The sequence below is a fragment of the Eleutherodactylus coqui genome, chromosome 5 (genome assembly GCF_035609145.1).
Source record: "Eleutherodactylus coqui strain aEleCoq1 chromosome 5, aEleCoq1.hap1, whole genome shotgun sequence".
Taxonomy (NCBI): Eukaryota; Metazoa; Chordata; class Amphibia; order Anura; family Eleutherodactylidae; genus Eleutherodactylus; species Eleutherodactylus coqui.
Genome location: NC_089841.1, coordinates 259,827,000 through 259,848,002, shown reverse-complemented (window position 1 = coordinate 259,848,002; position 21,003 = coordinate 259,827,000). Strand labels below are relative to the sequence as shown.

The 21,003-nt window shown below is 47.8% G+C and overlaps 1 protein-coding gene across 2 annotated transcripts in view; it reads left to right on the top strand.

Annotated features, from left to right (window-relative positions):
• The first annotated feature begins 1,069 nt into the window (after nucleotides 1–1,069).
• The window catches only part of KLHL26 (kelch like family member 26), a 52,557-nt gene continuing 32,623 nt past the window's right edge, over nucleotides 1,070–21,003 (top strand). The window contains exons 1-2 of one of the 2 annotated variants that reach the window (XM_066604599.1): nucleotides 1,070–1,287; nucleotides 13,898–14,034. In XM_066604599.1, the coding sequence (XP_066460696.1) occupies nucleotides 1,241–1,287; nucleotides 13,898–14,034 (184 nt within the window). In that variant the 5' untranslated portion in view covers nucleotides 1,070–1,240. The remainder of the gene's footprint in view (nucleotides 1,288–13,897; nucleotides 14,035–21,003) is intronic. The other variant, XM_066604600.1, reaches the window with a different exon arrangement.

The following is a 21,003-nucleotide window of genomic DNA, read 5'->3' as shown; positions in this document are numbered from 1 at the left end:
GTGATTTTTCGCTCGCGGGAAATTGCAGCATGCTGCGATTTGCCGTGGGATACGCACGGCCTACTTCCATTACAGTCAATAGAAGCCACCTGTGCCGCGGCCATTCTTCAATCATCCTTGCAGAATGGCCGCAGGAGTGGCGTCATCCCTGTGGCGACAGTGCGGCATCCTCTCAGCTGTGCACCGCCTGGCTCATTAGCAGCACAGGAGAAGACGCCGGACAGGTGAGCAGGCCAGGCACCGGGTCGGAGAAGACGCCGGACAGGTAAGCAGGCCAGGCACCGGGTCGGAGAAGACGGCGGACAGGTAAGCAGGCCAGGCACCGGGTCGGAGAAGACGCCGGACAGGTAAGCAGGCCAGGCACCGGGTCGGAGAAGACGCCGGACAGGTAAGCAGGCCAGGCACCGGGTCGAACTCCACTGCGGGAATCCCATCTGCAGGGTCCGACCCGCCCGTGTGCAGCAGGCGGCCTTTGGTTCATTTCACACGGATGAGTGCGATATCATGCAGGGCTCACCAAACAATTTACCGCAGATGCGAGGTGTTTTGGTATCATAATCGCCGCGCATCACTTCAAAGTAGTAGCGATCCTCCGTCGCAGAGCGTCCCCCAGTTTTTAGTGGGAGACCTTGCATCGTGCGCAGCTAGCACGTGGCGTGATGCCGCCACCGGCCCCAGTGGAAGCAATGGCGCTGCGATGTGACGGCGTGCACAAGATAGGGCGCACCGGAATGCAGAAAACATCGCAAAGGAATGGGGCTCATAGTCACACAAGATCTGTGCATCTCACTACATGCAAATCATGGCCGCGCGAAACTGGCCTTATTATTGTCGCCTCCTGGGCCAGGCTCCAATTGGCGCCTCCTGGGAAGGGCCCTGGATGGCGCCTCCTGGTAAGGGCCCTGGATGGCGCCTCCTGGGAAGGGCCCCCGGATGGCGGCTCCTGGTAAGGGCCCCGGATGGCGGCCCCTTCCTCTTGGAGTTTAGTACAGTTTATGTGTTTGTCCCCCCTTCTGAGGTCTGCAGGGGGTCAGTCGGATGAGGGTTGGGGGGCTCGCAGGGACCCTCTTAGACTGCCGCCTTGTGACTCCTCTATGCCAGGGCTCTCCAGCGTCACACAGTAGCCGGAGAGGATGAGGGGTTTTCGGGGCAGCAGGCAGGCAGCCGCCATGGCGGGGGGTGCGCTCTTCTCCCGCCGCTGCCCCTTTAACACGCTTCCACCTCAGCCTGCCCGAGGAACATGGCGGAGTCCGGCGGAGGAGAGTTCATCTCACTGGGGCAGAGCAGGTGAGCAGAGCCGGGGACATGGCGGCAGCTCAGCCAGCGGCCCTCTAGACCCTCCCCGTAGAGAGCGGCCGCGTCCTGCCCCGGCCAGAGTGCAGGCCGCCGGGGGAGGCCGGGGATGTGGCGAGCCGCCGAGGGGAGGCGGCGGAGAGGCCGGCGATGTGGCGGGCCGCTGAGCCGCCGGGAAGAACGTGGTTGGGAGGCTGGGGATGTGGAAGGCCGCCGGAGGGGAGGCGGCAGAGAGGCCGGGGATGTGGCGGGCCGCTGGGAAGGACTTGGTTGGGAGGCCGGGGATGTAAGCAGGCCGCCGGCGCTTTCTCCGCCCGCACCTGTCGTCAAACGGCGGGTGAGTGGAGGGCTGGTGGGCCGCCTGGAGGGGGCATGTTGTCACACCCGTGTAGGCGGAGGTCTCCTGCGGGGTACTGGCGGGCAGCCGGAGGGGTCTGGGCGCCCTCACATCTTCAGGGAACTAATCCCTGGAATCGCTGCCTTCATCCAACCGGCTTCCAAAAAATAGAAATTCAATAATAAACAAAAAATGTGCAGGCAGCCCGAAGCGGGAGGACTGGGAGCCGCGGGAGGACTGGGAGCCGTGGGAGGACTGGGGGCCCCCGGAGGACTGGGAGCCGCGGGAGGACTGGGAGCCGCGGGAGGACTGGGAGCCGTGGGAGGACTGGGGGCCCCCGGAGGACTGGGAGCCGCGGGAGGACTGGGGGCCCCCGGAGGACTGGGAGCCGCGGGAGGACTGGGAGCCGCGGGAGGACTGGGAGCCGCGGGAGGACTGGGGGCCGCCGGAGGACTGGGAGCCGCGGGAGGACTGGGAGCCCCCGGAGGATGTGTCACAGCGCAGGCCGAGCGTGTAACCCATCCGGAGTAACTAGCGGCTGTTTATACGCTCACGTGGTTCATGGTCATTTTTAAAAACCGCAGCTTGACCTATTTGTGTTTTGGCCTCCGTGTCCCCTTCTCCTGGGTAAATACGGTACAGATCGGTGTTTGCCCAGTAGATAATATCTGCGATGGCTCCGCTGAACGACCGACGAGCGCGCGGCGGCTCCGCTGAACGACCGACGGCAAAATCTTGCAATGCGGTCGTCCATCGTCTGTCCTTGTGATCCTCGCAGCTCTGGTCCTGGGCTTGTAGCAACCAACTGATGTGCAGCCCGCCCTCCCTCCTGAATGATGACGCGCTCTGCTCATGTAGAGCGGACAGCGCTGTTACGCTGTTTTCTTCGTGTGGTTATTGCAAATAGCATTTTTTCTTCAAATTGATAGATAACAGCTGGTAAATCTGTTTACCTGGAGACCCTCCGGCCATCAGCATCCAACTGAAAAACTGCAACAAATGGCAATGACCGGCATGCGCTACATGTGAACTGCCCCTCAGATGGGGTTGTCCATTTAGTCCTCAATCGCACTGGACTGATGTTAGTGGGTCAGCAGGACTCAAGGAGCGCTGTGTATTGAAAAGTGAAAGCAGAAGTGTAACTTTCACTATGGGTGCCGGGGGGGGGGGGGGGGGGTCACATGATCGCCGGATTCCCTGCTACAACAGAGCTACGGGGTTGTAGTAAACCCTCACCAGCTCTGCCAGTATCACTACAGGGGATGTTTTCCCCTGTAACTGGTGCTCCTACGGATGTGGCTCCTATGGATGCCCCAGCTACAGTGGAAAAATGTCAAATGAAAAAAAAAACAAAACGTGAATGTCCCCCAGTGGTCTTATATGACATCATGAGGGACACGGCTAATAAAAGCACAATTACATACACAAATAAAACAAATTTCCAGAATAAAACAATAAGAAAGAAAATTACACAAAGCCGACGCTACATGTTCCCTGTAATCCAAAACCATACGTATGTATCAAAATGTCTGAAACAAAATGAGGAACCCGTTCCCATGCTTTATTTTAGCGTAAATATACTAATTTTTAAAAAAAACTAGAAATGTTAAAAAAAAAACTTTTTTTTTTAGATTTTTACCCCCAATAAAACAAAACAAAAAAAAAACTGAAAAAAAGTAAGTGAAAAAGATATTAAAAAGCCAAATGTGTCACGGGGAAAAAACGCAGCACAAATAATTTGGGTAGGGAAAAAAATAGGGCAGTAAAATCCCTAAAAGGTGTCTGGTGCTTAATCTACAAAACAGCCTGGTCCTTTAGGGGTTAAAATCTCTTTAAAAATGTCCTGCCTGTAGCATTGAGGTCCAGTGATCCGTGATTGGCTAAAGGGATATTGTCTGATGTAATTTGAAAGCCAACCTATGAATTGGCATTAGGTTTCTGCTATCCCCTATGATTTATACTGCAGCTCTGACTGATTGGTTGCTGTTTATACACACTAAGAATCATAGATAGAAAAATAGACTGATCGAGTTGAAAGGGACCTCCAGGCTCATCGGGTCCAACCCCCTGCTCAGTGCAGGATCACTAAATCATCCCAGACAGATATTTGTCCAGCCTTTGTTTGAACACTTCAATTGAAGGAGAACTCCCCACCTCCTGTGGTAACCTGTTCCACTCATTGATCCCCCCACTGTTTAATGTCTAATTTGTGTCCCCTCCCTTTCAGTTTCATCCCATTGCTTCTAGTCTTTCCTCATGAGAATAGGGCTGATCCCTCTGCACTGTGACAGCCCTTCAGATATTTGTAGACAACTATTAAGTCTCTTCTCAGCCTTCTTTTTTGCAAGCTAAACATTCCCAGATCCTTTAACCGTTCCTCATAGGACATGGTCTGCAGACCGCTCACCATCTTGGTAACTCTCCTCTGAACTTGCTTCAGTTTGTTGATGTCTTTTTTAAAGTGGGGTGCCCAGAACTGGACAGAGTATTCCAGATGAGGTCTGACTAAGGGCTCTTCTCCATGGGCGATGATAGTGCATTGTGTTACTCATGGCGCAATGCACGCTTTGCATAGCGTTGCTATGGAAAGCGCAGCCCCCCTGTCCATGAGCAGAGAATCATAGTGATTCTCCACTTGCAGGACTGAAATCGCGACAGTTCTCCTCCCGGCGGCGGAAATTCCGCCTTGCCCGTGGACAGGGGGCCTAAGGAAGAATAGAGGGAGAGAATTACCTCACGTGATCTAGACCAGGGGTCCCCAACCACCGGGCCGCGGACCGGGGTCGGGCCGTTAGGTGGTTAGTGCCGGTCCGCGGAACTTTTCTTCTAAACACAAGGCCTGCGGGCCGAATCCGCAGGGCTGCACACTGACGTCTGGTCAAGCAGAGAGGGACCGACGCTGAGAGCGGGGAGGAGGTAAGTATATGGGTTGGAGGGGCTGGTTATTACTGAGGGGGGGGGGCTGCTTACTACTGGGGGGAGGGCTGCCTGTTACTGGGGGGAGGGCTGCCTGTTACTGGGGGGAGGGCTGCCTGTTACTGGGGGGAGGGCTGCCTGTTACTGGGGGGAGGGCTGCCTGTTACTGGGGGGGGAGGGCTGCCTGTTACTGGGGGGGGGAGGGCTGCCTGTTACTGGGGGGGGGAGGGCTGCCTGTTACTGGGGGGAGGGCTGCCTGTTACTGGGGGGGGGGGGGCTGCCTGTTACTGGGGGGGTGGGGGGCTGCCTGTTACTGAGGGGGGGGGCTGCCTGTTACTGGGGGGAGGGCTGCCTGTTACTGGGGGGAGGGCTGCCTGTTACTGGGGGGGGGGGCTGCTTACTACTGGGGGGCTGCTTACAACGGGGGGGGCGGGCTGCTTACAACGGGGGGGGCGGGCTGCTTACAACGGGGGGGCGGCTGCTTACTACTGGGGGGGCTGCTTACTACTGGGGGGAGCTGCTTACAACGGGGAGGGGCTGCTTACTACAGGGGGGGGGCTGCTTAGTACTGGGGGGGCTGGTTATTACTGAGGGGTGGGGGGCTGCCTATTACTGGTGGGGGGCCTGCTTATTACTGGGGTGGGGGCTACTTATTACAGGGGGAGGGGCTGCTAATTACTGGGGGGGCTGCTAATTACTGGGGGGGCTGCTTACTACTGGTGGGGGGCTGCTTACTACTGGGGGGGCCTGCTTACTACTGGGGGGGCCTGCTTACTACTGGGGGGGCTGCTTACTACTGGGGGGAGCTGCTTACTACTGGGGGGAGCTGCTTACAACGGGGGAGGGGCTGCTTACAACGGGGGAGGGGCTGCTTACAACGGGGGAGGCTGCCTACTACCGGGGGGGCTGCTTAGTACTGGGGGAGCTGCGTAGTACTGGGGGGGGGGGGGGGCTGGTTATTACTGAGGGGTGGGGGGCTGCCTATTACTGGTGGGGGGCCTGCTTATTACTGGGGGTGGGGGCTACTTATTACAGGGGGAGGGGCTGCTAATTACTGGGGGGGGGCTGTATATTACTGGGGGTGGGAGATAATTTATATACTGCCCTATGTGTGTGCTGGGGGGGGGTAGATTATATACTGCCCTATGTGTTTGCTGCCAGGCGGGGGGGGGGGGATATATATTATACTGCCCTATGTGTGTACTGCTAGGACATTCTAAATGTCATAATTGAATAAGTATGCACTAAACTCCAACGTCCTTCATAACCCCGCCCCATATAACCAAAGCCCCGCCCATTTCCTGCCCAACCCTGCCGGGCCTTGTAAAACTGTTCTTGCTTAAAGCCGATCCCTGGTGCCAAAAAGGTTGGGTACCACTGATCTAGACTATGCTTCTCTTAATGCATCCCAGAATTGTGTTTGCCTTTTTGGCTGCTGCATCACATCGTTGACTCATGTTCAGTCTATGATCTATTAGTATACCCAAGTCTTTTTCACATGTGCTGCTTAGCCCAATTCCTCCCATTCTGTATGTGCTTTTTTAAATTTTTCTTGCCCAGATGTAGGACTTCTTGTTAAATACCATTGTGTTAGTCACCGCCCACTGTTCAAGCTTTTCTAGATCTGTTTAAATACTCTCTCTTCCTTAGTGTTAGCTATCCCTCCTAGCTTTCTTTCCTCAGCAAATTAAAGCAAATGAACCACAAGAGAAAAATTTGACTTTCAGTTTATTTACAAACATGTCTGTGGCTGTTAGGCCGCCTGCACACGGGTACGCACAGATTCCGCCTGTGACTGCTGCCGGTGATGCTGCTTACCTGTCCTCTTCTTTTCATCTGTACTGCAGATGTGCTGCTGGTGCACATGTGCAGTACAGATTTCACCATGCCTTCGCTAGGCGATGATGCGGATCCCACGACCCTACCGCTATGCTCATTGCAGAAGGGCCACGGGACAGACGGCTTCCATTGATGTCAATGGCAGCCGTCCGCTCTTAGCCCGCTCTAAAATAGAGCATGCTGCGATTTTTATTTTCAGTACATTGAGTCAGCAAATAAAATCCACATGTGTGCGTGGAGATTTCTTTGCTTGTCGCACATCCACGTGTAAATTGGGTTTCAGATCGCCCGCACCGGTGACAAGCGCGGGATCCGCAATTCAATTTGCCTGTGTGCATGAGGCCTTAATCTAAAAGGAAGAACTTTAACCCCTTAACGCTACAGGGTGTACATTTTTCATCCTGCAGCATCGGGGTATGTATAAAGAGAGATCATGCGGCGATCTCCCCTCATACAACACGGGCGGCGGCTATTTCTTACAGCCAACCCTCTCAGCAACCAGTCCTATAAGCCACGTGGCTCATTGGAGCTGTTAACCCTTTAAATGAAGCTGACAATTCTGACAACGGCATTTAAATCCCCAGAACTATATTCGGGGGACCGATAGAGATTGCAGGGAGCCGTGCAGGTGTCATGGCAGCTGGGGGCCTTCTAAAAGACCCCAGAGCTGTTGTCGCAGAATGCATATCAAGCCGTCCCCAAGGGGTGGCTTGATAAACTGCCTGTCAGATCGCAGTATGATGTAATACTATGGGATTGCATCCTACCGCAGGAGCGATCAAAGCATCGAAAGTTGTTGTCCCCTGTGGGGACTAAGAAAAAAAGTAAAAATAAGAATAAAGTTTTACTAGTCATTAAAAAAAAAAGTAAGAAAAGTAAAAAAAAACAAAAAACACCCTTTTGCCATATTTATAAAAAAATAATCTAAATAATAAGACAAAAATACATATTTGGTATCACTGCATCTGTAAAAGTCCAATCTATCAAATTAATGCATTATTTACCCACTACGGTGAACATCATCCAAAAAAATATCTAATAACTCCAGTAATGCGCTTTTTGTTTATCACCCTGTCTCCAAAGCAATAAAGGGCAATCAAAAAGTCATATGTATTCCAAAATGTTACCAACGCAAACTACAGGCCGTCCCACAAAAAATGAGCCCTCACACAACTATGTGGACAGAAAATTAAAAAAGTTATTGCGCTCAGAAGATGGCATCAGAAAATAATAAAAAATTATCTCTGAAAAAAAAGGTAATACAGCAAAAAACAAACTATAGTTTGGTATGATAGTAATACTGTCCCATAGAAAAAAAAAATCATGTCATTTTTGTTGCAGTTTGTGCGCTGTAGAAACGACGTAGAAATGGCGGAATTGAAATTATTTTTTTTCATTTTATTCTACTTAGAATTTTTTTAAAAATTTTCAGTACATTATATGGTACATTAAAATTGAAAAATACAACTTGTCCCGGAAAGAACAAGCCCTCATACAGTTAGATCGGAGGATAAATAACAGGGGGAAGAAAAAACGAAAATGGAAAAAATGTAGCTGTCTGCTTCTGACAGATGTTGGCTCCGTGTCCAAGTGTTGTGTTCCAGGAAACAGCTGATTCGTGAGGGTCCTGAATTAATGAAACGGCCCTCAGATGGGTGAAAACTGGAAATCATTTTACTCTCCAGTTCAGGGGTTACAGGGCATTCACAATAATTTGATTTGTTTCATACGGATTGTTACTGTTTGAACTGTCACAGTACTTCGTACACCGCGTCGCGGCTAGCACTGCCAGCATTGTGTGAGCGACAGCTCCTGGCAGAGCCTCATAGCAGCTCAGAGTATAAATGTCACCCCGAATCCCGAGTAATCTCTCAGGAAGATAACGCTGTTTTTAATTTTGTGAAATTAATCTTCGCCAGGTAACTATTATCACAAATGACTATTTGCTGGCATATTTATATCGGTCAACTATTAGGTTCTTATAGAATGTCGAAGAGGAACGAAACTCTATATTGTGGGGAATGTTGGATTGAAAGAAGTTTGTCAGAAGTTCCCAGTGACAGGGAATGCACTCAGTATTGGATTACGACTTAGGCCAGTCTCACACCACCAGATATAAATGGCATCTGCAAGTGTATGGTCTGCAGTAATACGTGGATCAGTCAGATGCATTCAATTACACAGTTCCACTCACATTGGCATTGTGGAGGTATTGTTTCATCACCCTTAGGGTGCATTCAGACGACCGTATATCGGCCGGGTATTCACGCCGGCCTATATACGGCATCTCTCTCTGCAGGGGGAGGAGGCTGGAAGAACCGGGAGCAGTGCTCTGAGCTCCCGCCCCCTCTCTGACTCCTCTCCACCCCCCAGCACTATTTTCAATGATGAGAGGCAGGACAGGGGCGGGGCTAATTTCCAGAACTTAGCCCCGCCCCTGTCCCACCTCCTCTCATTGCAAATAGTGCAGAGGGGGCGGGAGCTCAGAGCACTGCTCCCGCCTCTTCCAGCCTCCTCCCCCTGCAGAGAGAGACGCCGTATATTGGCCGGCGTAAATAACGGGCCGATATACAGTCGTCTGAATGCACCCTTAGGCTGGATCCGCACGAGCTACAAAATATCGCTCATGTGAAAGAACCCATTGGAAACCATGGGCTTCACATTGTAGCAATGATTTTGAAATCTGAGTGGATGCAGCCTTATTTGCATATCACTAAGCGATAACGTGGGAAATATACACAAAAAAAAAAAAAGCTGACTGCCTACGTGAGTACTTGGGCATGTATAGTACAATTTTGCCACCATACGCGACTGTGCGCAGGGTCACAGCTGGGCTCATAGCTGAAGTCGGCTGCGGGCCTCCGGAAGTGGATTCCACATACGGCCATATGAGCCCGCCTAAGAAAACAGATTTCTCATGTTTCCCAAGACAGCACAAATGTCACTAAAGATGGTGAAGAGAGAGCCAAGAGACTGTCGATGGCACTAAAGATGGTGAAGAGAGAGCCAAGAGACTGTAGATGGCACTAAAGATGGTCAAGAGAGAGCCAAGAGACTGTAGATGGCACTAAAGATGGTCAAGAGAGAGCCAAGAGACTGTAGATGGCACTAAAGATGGTGAAGAGAGAGCCAAGAGACTGTCGATGGCACTAAAGATGGTGAAGAGAGAGCCAAGAGACTGTCGATGGCACTAAAGATGGTGAAGAGAGAGCCAAGAGACTGTCGATGGCACTAAAGATGGTCAAGAGAGCCAAGAGACTGTCGATGGCACTAAAGATGGTCAAGAGAGAGCCAAGAGACTGTCGATGGCACTAAAGATGGTCAAGAGAGAGCCAAGAGACTGTCGATGGCACTAAAGATGGTCAAGAGAGAGCCAAGAGACTGTCGATGGCACTAAAGATGGTCAAGAGAGAGCCAAGAGACTGTCGATGGCACTAAAGATGGTCAAGAGAGAGCCAAGAGACTGTCGATGGCACTAAAGATGGTCAAGAGAGAGCCAAGAGACTGTCGATGGCACTAAAGATGGTCAAGAGAGAGCCAAGAGACTGTCGATGGCACTAAAGATGGTCAAGAGAGAGCCAAGAGACTGTCGATGGCACTAAAGATGGTCAAGAAGAGAGCCAAGAGCCTGTCGACGGAACTAAAGATGGTCGAGAGAGAGCCAAGGGCCTGTTGACGGCATGTCTCACTAATACAAGAACACACGGCTTTTCCTGGTTTCTAGTCCACTATATGATTGGTATCTTTGAAGGGTGCAGCCATCATCTAATATTATGGCATATCGCTGTAGGATCAGAAGTCTGCCCTAGTTTCTGATACTACTGAGCGCAGCATGAAGTACCTGACAGGTTTTCTTTATATACCCCTCAAAGCCTTTTTTTATCTAAATACGTTAAAACTTCTGCTCGGATTACTTTCTAAACCCTTTCCAACCCAATTCCTCTGCCCCCGCACAGTCCCCAGCTCTTAGTTATTTTGGGAGGGAAAGGGCATTGTGGATTTCTTGGAATTACTCAACAGAAACCCATATTAGTAATTTTTTGAAAATTAAACAAGTTAATATGTATATTAGATATAGAATATATATGTAAATTACAGTATGCAGAAGAGAACTCTGATGGACGGACCTCTCCTGCATAGTGTTAGAAATGTGTCGGACCTCGCCCAACATGGGAGCTGTGCAGGGAAATCTCTATGTCGCACAAGGTCTGACACTGGATTGGGAAGGGTTAATGTATCTTCTAAATCTGATTTTCTTTTTTTATTTACATGTCTCCAATTTCCCTACATAGATATAAATCTAACAAATAAATACATGCTTTCCCCACTAGAGGGAGCTTAGGATGTAACTGCATACTGTTATACATTAGAACTCAGTAGTAAGCTAGTATGCAGTAAGCTCCCTGTTCTCTCTAGTGATAACTGTAGTCAGCGTGTTTTAAAGGGCCAACTCAACTTTTTTCTTACACCGATGTCAGCATCTGTGAGAGACTGCCTCCTATCCAGCTAGAAACGGGCGGCAACACCCCCTTCACTACATCAGTTATTCTTTCCTGTCCATGGGAAAGGTTGGGAAAGAGGATTCCTGGGAATTCCTCCATATCTCTACAGTAGGAGATTGCAGGATCTCTCTCCCTCAAACTCTATGGGTATGGAGGTTACCTGTTTGATGTAATCCTCCCCTGTAGCTCCCCGTCTCCAGAGGTCAGGAAGAGATTCTGGCCTCATGGGGTCCCTCTCCTGCATATGTGGTAGCGCCCCTCGTGGTGCAGTCCTCCTGTTACTCCACCTGGACCGGAGGTTTGCTGTATGTGACTGTTTTATCTGGTGCTTCCATCAGCAGATGGAGCTCAAGTGTGTACTAATCTGGGGGATGCCTATTTAAGCGGGAGGAAGAAATAAGTGCTTTTTAGGCTGCATTCCCACGAATGTATATCGGCTCGGTTTTCACGCCGAGCCGATATATGTTGTCCTCATGTGCAGGTGGGGGGAGGATGGAAGAGCCAGGAGCAGGAACTGAGCCCCTGCCCCCTCTCTGCCTCCTCTCCGCCCCTCTGCACTATTTGCAACTAAAGGGGGCGGGGCTAAGTTACGTGAATTATCCCCGCCCCGCCTCTCCCCATTGCAAATAGGGCAGAGGGGCGGAGGGGAGGCAGAGAGGGGGCGGGAGCTTAGTTCCTGCTCCTGGCTCTTCCATCCTCCCCCCCCCCCCCCCTGCACATGAGGAGGACGTATATAGGCTCGGCGTGAAAACCGAGCCGATATACGTTCGTGGGAATGCAGCCTTAAGGGGATCTTCAGCCAGTCCGGAGTGGAATAACCTTCGATAAAGGGATTGGATTCCACCTTTGTATTAACCCTACAAAGAAAGAAAAATAAGGGAGATGGTTCTCTGTGCACTCAGTAGCCAGACCCAGGACATAACACAGTGATCTAGAGCGATAGACCACTGCTTTAGTGGGCTTTAATGCCCAGGGCTGTAAAAACACGCTCCCCCTGGGTATTAAAGCCACATAGGCTGAGGACCCGACGGCTCCATGCACATTCTATTGGTCTATTTTTACCACCTAAATGAAGTACAATATGTGGCAAAAAAACGATGTCAGAATCACTTGGATATGCAAAACCTTTACGGAGTTATTCTATGTTAAGTGACACATGTCAGATTTCCCAAATTTGGCCTGGTCATTAAGGCGCAAACAGGCTTGGCCACTAAGGATTTAAGCTCTGGCCCCTGCTGATGGCGTAGGATGTCTGGGCTTGACTTTTTGGTCTTCAGTAGAGATGAGCGAGCATACTCACTAAGGACAATTGCTAGAGCGAGCAGTGTCCTTAGCGAGTACCTGCCTGCTCGGAAGAAAAGATTCAGGTGCCGACGGGGGGCGGGGAGCAAGGGGGGAACGGAGGGGAGATCTCTCGCTCCCCCCTGCTCACTCCAGCAACTCACCGCTCACCCGTGCCGGCAGCCGAACCTTTTCTTCCGAGCGGGCAGGTACTCGCTAAGGACAATGCTCGCTCGAGCAATTGTCCTTAGCGAGTATGCTCGCTCATCTCTAGTCTTCAGTGAAGAAGCCAGTAGAGAGAGCCTGTGTTTCCTCACCATACATCTTCAGTATGGTCTCCCGGGTACTGGAGTACACGAAGTGCAATTTTAGAAGTATGAAGATTGCTTTTGACCTTAGACCACGTGATTAGTAATGATCTATGGAAAGTTTGTACAAAGTTGTAGGGTGCTATTCACTATTAGCTGTCTGGTCAGAAAATTTCATTTTGGGCAGATTCTTGATTTTCTGTGTTTAAAAGAAAAAAAAAATGGACAAGTTTATTACTCGTACAAGGGTAATGAAACACACACCGGCTGTTGCATGAACAGAATTTGTGTGAAATGTTAATTCTCTGTCCCAGTGTATTTTCTGGGAAGTAATTTAGTCCATAAATGCATTCACCATGACCCTTCTTAACACTTTTTGCTTCCATTAGAATCCTGACCATGAGGATCAGATTTTGTTGTTTGGGCTTAAGTTGGGAGGTCTTTCATGACAAATTATCTAAATGAATCTTCCTAATTTTCCAGTTTAAGGCTCAAGCGAAGATCTCTGCTTTGGTTTGTCCGAATGATGTATTATCCCATGTACATGTCTTGGTGTAATATTGTGTAAATATCGTGTTCCTTTCTTTACAACATCCTTTCCTCCCATCAAAATCATAGAAACTATAAAGTAGCACATTACATAGTCTGGATGGCTGTAATTATGGATCCTGCAGACTAACGGGCTAATATATATTTCTGTAGGGTTAGAACGTCCATCTGGTTGTAACATTGTAACACGGTATGTAAGGCTGAAAAAAAGATATACATTCATCCATTTCAGCCTATTACCCCCCCAATATTGATCTCTATAGAGGAAGGCAGAAAAAAAACAATCAGGTAGAAGCCAATTTTCCTTGTTTAAGGGCAAAAAAACCTTCCCAACTTCAATCTGAATAAATCTCCAGATCACCGACCCTGAAGTTCTTAGTGATTCTAATGTGTAATACTCAAGAAAAGCATCCAGGCCCCTCTTTTATCCAATTCGCCATCACCACGTCCTCAGAAGAGAGTTTCATAGTCTCACTGCTCTTACAGTAAAGAACCCCTTTCCCTGTGGGTGTAAAAACCTTCTTTCCTCTAGACGAAGAGGACGCCCCCTTGTTACAGTCACAGTCCTGGATTTAATAGATGATAGTAGAAATCTCTGTACTGACCCCTGATATATCTATACATAATTATTAGAGAGCCCTGATATGTCCTCCTTGAGTACCGATGCCCAAAACTGTCCACAATATTTCATGTGTGGTCTGACCAGGGACTTGCAAAGAGAAAGAACAATGTTCTCGTCAGGTATCCCTATACCTCTTTTGTTGCACCCCATGGTCCTATTGCTTTGGCAGCAGCTGCCTGACACTGGTTGCTCCAGTTAAATGGGTTCTGTCATTAGAAAAAAAAACTATAACTTACCTATTCTTTCCCAGGCAGTCTTCTTACCAGATCTTATCCCCGCTGGTCTTCTCCTGGCTCCTCCAGTTCCCCATGTCACCTCACCTCCAGCCGCCCGGATCCTCTTCTTCCTGTGACGAAGTGTACATTGCCGGTATTCTGCTTCCTGCAGGTCAGTGTACCCGGTCGCTGGTGACATAGTGTTCACTGCCTAGCATGGAATGCCGAATCCTCAGCATACTGCCTAGCGCACAGCCGCTGGCTCTCGCCGCTTGCGTTCATACATACTATATGAACACTAGCAGCAACGCACATGTCAAGTCCTTTTCCATGTCAGTGGTTCCCATTTAGTGTGTAATGGTGACATGTATTTCCTGTCCATGTGCAAAACCTTAAACTTTATCATTGTTAAACCTCATTTGCCATTTTTCTTCCCCAACTTATCCAAGTCCTGTTGCAACCACATTCTCTCCTTACTTCACACACTTTTACATCATCTGCAAATATTGATATTTTACTGTACAATCTTTCTACCAGGTCATTAATATATTAAAAAGAATAGAGTCTAGTATTTCCCCCTGTCATACCCTAGTACAGTAGTAACGGTGATCCAATCGGAGTATGAACCATTAACAACCACCGTCTGCTTTCTATCACTGAACAGTTACTTACCCACTTAAACACATTCTTGCCCAGACCAAGCATTCTCATTTTATTTACCAACTTTATATGCGACACATAATGAAATGCTTTGGAAAAGTCAAGATACACAAAATCCAGTGACTCTCCCCAGTCCAGTCTAGAACTTACTTCTTCTTTGAAGCTGATCCGATTAGTTTGATATGGCGATCTACAGCTATTTTCTTTGAGGTACACCAAGATAGCATTTCTTAGAAACCCTTCAAACATTTTACCCACAGTAGAAGTAAGACTTACCGGATTCACTTTTTGACCCCATTTTGAATATCGGCACCCCACTGGCTATGCACCAATCCAGTGGAACAGACCTGTCACTATAGAGTCCTAAATATAAGAAACAAGGGTCTGTCTATCACATTACTTAATTCCCTTAAATCCTAGGTGGATATACCATTGGGAGCCGGTGATTTGTATATTTTAACCTTTTAAAGACAGCGCTGCACTTCTTCCTGGGTTAGACTAGTGGCATTTAGTGGAGAGTTTACTTTAACACTCTGCATCTCATCTGACCTTTAATTTTCCTCTGTGAATACGGGGTAGAAAAAGCTATTTCGAAGATTTGCTTTCTTCTCATCACCCTCTATATCTCCTACATTATTTATTAAAGGGCCAACACTTTCAGTATTAATCTTTTTGTTATTTATATAGTTGAACCGTTTAGGGTTAGTTTTAAGGCCCATTTAGACACAACTATTGTCGCTCAAAATTCACTGAAAACCGTATTTTAAGCAATAACCGTTGCGTCTAAATGCACGGACATCATGCTGTTTTCGTGCACGATTCGTTCCTCGTTCAATTCTATTTTTCTAGAATTAAGCGATGAGCTCTTATCAGCGGTGCAGGCTGTTATCACAGTCGGCAGCGCTAATAAGATTCTTTCAGCTCGTGTCCTACTGGTAGTTGACAGCAGGACATGAGCTGTAAGCGGGGAGAACAAGGCAGCTGTTTGCTTATGCAAAACAGCTGTATTATTCCTGAGCGATAGCAGCAGTGTCATGCTCTGCCTGCATAGCTCTTTAATAGCTAATTAGCTACTATAGACTATGCAAAGATGATCCCTCCAAACTGTCACTCAAACTCACGTTTGAGCAATTTTTGAGCGATCGTCTCTCGGTGTAAATGGGGTCTTATTCTCTTTAGCAATAAGTCTCTCTTGCTCCACTTTTGCCTCTTTTATCAGTTTTTTTTTTTTTAAACGTAATTTGTTTTTTTTTCCTTTTATAGAATTTTAGTGCTTCTTTGCTGTCTACTTCTCTTAGTAATTTAAATGCTTTCTTTTTGCTGTTTATTGCTCCCTTTACATCTTTATTAAAGGGGTTGTCCCGCGCCGAAACGGGTTTTTTTTTTTTTCAACCCCCCCCCGTTCGGCGCGAGACAACCCCGATGCAGGGGTTAAAAAAGAAAACCACAAAGCACTTACCTTAATACCCGCGCTCCGGTGACTTATTACTTACCTGCTGAAGATGGCCGCCGGGATCTTCTCCCTCGGTGGACCGCAGGGCTTCTGTGCGGTCCATTGCCGATTCCAGCCTCCTGATTGGCTGGAATCGGCACGTGACGGGGCGGAGCTACACGGAGCCGGCATCCTGCACGAGCGGCCGCATTGAGAAAAGAAGAAGACCCGGACTGCGCAAGCGCGTCTAATTTGGCCATTAGACGCCGAAAATTAGACGGCTCCATGGAAACGAGGACGCCAGCAACGGAGCAGGTAAGTGAAAAACTTCTTATAACTTCTGTATGGCTCATATTTAATGCACAATGTACATTACAAAGTGCATTAATATGGCCATACAGAAGTGTATAGACCCACTTGCTGCCGCAGGACAACCCCTTTAAGCCGTATTGGTTTTCTCCCACTCCTAATTCCATTATTCCTGTAAGGTATGAACCTCCTACAGTAAGTAATTAATTAGGGTGTTTTTAAACATTACCCACTTATTGTTTGTCCTCTTATTATTGAGGACATTATCCCAGTTAATAAGGTTAAGGACGTCTCTGAGCTGATTGAACTTTTGCTTTCCTAAAGTTTAGTATTTTCATAGCTCCCCTATAAACCTCCCTTTTAAAAGACAAGTTGAATTGTATTATATTATGGTCCCTATTTCCCAGGTGCCCCACAAGCTGCACTACTGTTATTCCATCAAGTCTGTTGGTTAATATTAAGGGCTCCCACACACTTTCGTTTTTTTTAACGCAAATGTCAATGGGACTTTTGTAATGTTAAAAACTCATCACACAAACTTGCAATGCGTTTTTAACATTAGAAAGTCCCATTGACGTCCGCGTTAAAAAAACACAAGTGTGTGTGCGAGCTCTAAAGGAGTTTTGTCATTAGACAAAAAATCAATACTTGGCTATTCTTTGTCAGTCTTCTTACCGCATCTTCTCCTCGCCGATCTCCTCCTGGCTCCTTCAGTAACCTGGGTCACGTCATCTCCAGACGGAAGGATCCTCTTCCTGTTATGAAGCATGCTGCAGTTCCTTTCCTGCAGGTCAGTGAGCGCTACGAGTGACTCAGCGTTCACTGCCTAGTAGGGAATTCCGAATCCTCGCAACCTGCTTTATCTCGCATGCATGATATCTCGCGGCTAATGTTTCATATAGTATATGAAACAATAACAGTAAGACCCAGCGTTAGAGCAGGCAGCCAAGAATTCAGCATTCCCTGCTGGGCAGTGAACTCTTTGTCGTTAGTGAGGTAGTGCAGGAAGAAGAATGCGAGCAATGTACTCTTCGTCACAGGAAGAAGAGGATCTGGACGGCTTGAGGTGACATGACTCGGGGAACTGGAGGAGCCAGGAGAAGATCGGTGAGTTGAAGATCTGGTAAGAAGGCTGCCTGGGAAGGAATAGGTAAGTATAATTTTAATGACAGAACCCCTTTAACCCTTAGTGACGTTTTTTTTTCCTCCTCCCCCCCCCCCACCCCCCTTTCTTTTAAAAAATCATAATTTTATTTATAAAAATGATCTGCTGCCATCTTCTGTGCGCAATAACTTTTTTTATTTTTCTGTCGACATAGTGGAAAGTCCTGTAATTTGCGTTGGTACTATTTTGCAATACATAGAACTTTTTGATAGCTTTTTATTGCATTTTTTTGGAGACAAGCTGACCAAAGAAAGCGCATTTCTTGTGTTCTTTATTTTTTTTTCTGACGATGTTCATCATGCAGTGTCAATAATGCGTTACTTTGATAGATTGGACTTTTACAGACGCAGCGATACCAAATATATATTTTTGTTTTATTTTTTTTAGATTCTTATATTACAAATATGGAAAAATTGTGTGGGGCAGTTGGACTTTTATTACTTTTTTTTTTTTTAATTTTGTTCTTATTTTTAATAATTTTTGTTCTTATTTTTTAAGTCCACAACTTCCGATGCTTTGATAGCTCCTGCAGTAGGATTTAAGATATGACCGCTATCTGACAGGTAGTCTATTAAGCCACCCCACAGAGATAGCTTGATAGGCATTCTGCAATGACATCCCTGAGGCCTTTCAGAAAGCCTCTGGCTGCCATGACACCCGCACAGCTCCCTGCGATCTCATCAGAATTGACAGCAGCATTTAAAAGGTTAACAGCCCAGATGAGCCGCATGGCTCATCAGTGATTTCGTTGCCAAGTGCCAGCTGGAAGAAAGATCTGGCATCCGGGATGTATGAAGAGAGGTCTCTCTTCATACACAGACTGCCGATACAGGCCATCCGCAGGTTTCGGCTCCCAGTTTATATGCGGATAGTTAAAGTTCCCCATAATAATTACCTCATTGTGATTTCCTGCTTCATCTGTTTTGCATCAGTAATATATTTTCAGTGGCTTCTGTTAAATTTGGGGTCTACAGAAGACCCCCTACAAGAATTTTATTGGTTTTCCGACTGTGTTTTCCACCCACAGAGACTCCACATGTTCATCTCCCGCCTATATATCTTCCCGTAATGTGGGCTTTAAACAGGATTTTGCATAAAAACAAGCCCCTCCTACTTTCTGGTTTTTACAATCTCTTCTAAACAAACTGTAAGCCTGTAAGTTCACTGCCAGTTATCCGTTATTCTCAACCAGGTCTCCGTTATTCTCATTATGTCATAGTTTTCCTTAGACATTATTACTTCCACTTCAGCTACCTTATCAGTCACACTTTTAGCATTAGTCACCATACAGTTTAGAAGGTTTTGATTATTTGTTATATTATGTGTATCCCCAGTGACTGTTCCACCAATTCTAACTGCATTAACCCCTCCCACCGTTAGCACCCACATTTCCATTACTTAGTCCCAGGTCACAGTCTACACTGTGTTCCCTTCTATCTCTCGTTGCCCCCTAGTCTTTAGTTTAAACACTTCTCCACCCTTCTAGCCATCCTCTCCCCCCATCACAGCTTCCCCCTCCCCAGTGAGATGCAGCCCATCCCTACAGTAGAACCTATAGCCAACAGCAAAGTTGGCCCAGCTCTCCAGGAACCAAACCTACCCCCCACCCTACTACACAGTTTGAACATCAGGTGAAGAGTGTATCGATACTTTTTATTAGGCAGATTTGTAAGGCAGCTTCTTGGAGTTTCATTAGTACTTTGATTCTCCAAGGAATATCCCTATAGCGCAGAGGAAGGGGGTGTGGCTATATAGAAAGGGCGGGGCTAGGGGGTCTCCTCCCTGGGATTTCCCTATTGCAAGTTGAGAGGGGGCAGAGCTAGAGCGCAGATCCCTCTAGCCTTGCCCCCTGCTCTCCAGGAAGCACTCTAACCCTGCTCCCCCTCTCTCTTCCTGGCAATGGCAAAATCCCTTGAGGAACCCGTTGCTGGAAGGAGAGTTGGAGGGAATCCCTTACTGCCACCCGCTGCTGGGGAATTGTCCAGCAGTGGTGTTAAAGGATTACAGCAGGACATTTAAAACTTGCTGCCCAGAAGCAAATATTAAATGTCCCGCTGTAAACTCCTGTTAGTCCTCGCGAGGATTAAGGGAACCCCTAGGGAGATGAACGGAACTCTCGAGGCTTCCCCTCATTTCCGCGAGGACTAACAGGACTTTACAGCGCAACACTTAAAATGTGCTTCTGGGTGAAGCGGCGCCACTGCTGTTTGGAATTCCCTTAGTCGGCAGAAGACTTATAATCTTCTTTTTGGCGTGTCGAACACAGCTAAACTCCTGCTCCCATAGGAGTCCATAGAAACTCCCGCGCAGCTCGCACTACGGATAGGTCAGGTCCTATCTTTTCACGAGGCACTGATCTTAGATATGGGCATTGTAGTCACACCTGTCCTATCTTTTGAAGGTGCAAGTTTTTTGCGCGTCTGAAATTCCTTCATCTGAACGATTCATCTGAATAGGAAACCATTGGTTCTGATAGACGCAATATTTTCACGCGCCTATTATGTGTGAAAACAACGCCTGTGTGAATGAGGCCTTACCTAGTAGTCATCAGACACCAGTTTGACTTTTAGATTTCTCCCTGCTTTCTCTTCCTCTATACTGTGGTAACAATGCCATGATGCATCAGCACAACATCACATGACCATTTCTCTCTATTGTCGCCTAAAGACAAGAAGTATACTGTCTGGGAACATGAAGTGTGATCTTCATTGTAACTGTGTGACAGGAGCCTCAAATAATCAGCAGTAATGTGGTATCTGCCCCGCTTTGTGGAACACTCCATGTAATTTCATCACGCAGGAGGTCCTGGTGACTCAGATCGTTCTCTGCAGGAGTCACAGAGAGACAAATAATTCTCAGGTGGTCAGAAGTGAATCACATGACCAAAAGGAAGAGAAGGACTCTTCAGATAGAAGGGAATAACTAAACAAGGTAACATTAGCTGACCTACATATATTATGTATTGGATAACTACTTAAGGGCTCGTTCAGACGAGCGTGTTTTGGTGCGTACTTAGGTGCGTACATACGTCCGCACCTAGGTACGAGCAAAAGCACACGTGAACACAGCTGCGTGCTTGTTGTCAATGGAGCCGCGGCTGCTGCCGGCGGCTCCATTGAAAACAATGCTCTGCCGGTCCCCTGCATTCTTTTCCAGGGAAGGGCTTTACATATAAGCCCTTCCCTGAAAAAGAAACATTTTAGTGCAAAACAAAAAAAGAATTAAAAAAAACTTACCTCTCCACCGCTGCTGTGACCCCCGCGGGCATGAAGAACACATCTGCCGCATGCGGCAGATGTATCCTTCACCCCCGCTAGTTAAAAGAATTCCCTGCTGCTACATCTGCCACATCTGTGGCAGATGCAGCAAAAGGAATTCTTCAGTTCTCAACCGCAGCTGTCACACATGACAGCTTTGGTAGAGAGTCCTGCTGCCGGCATCCTGTCAATGGCTTTTCAGGGAAGGGCTTCATAATCCCTTCCCTGAAAAGCCATTTAAATTAGTGCGAAAAAAAAAAATTCTCACCTCCCTTCAGTTGCCAGGGCTCAGCCGCAACTTCTAGCGCTGTCCCAGGC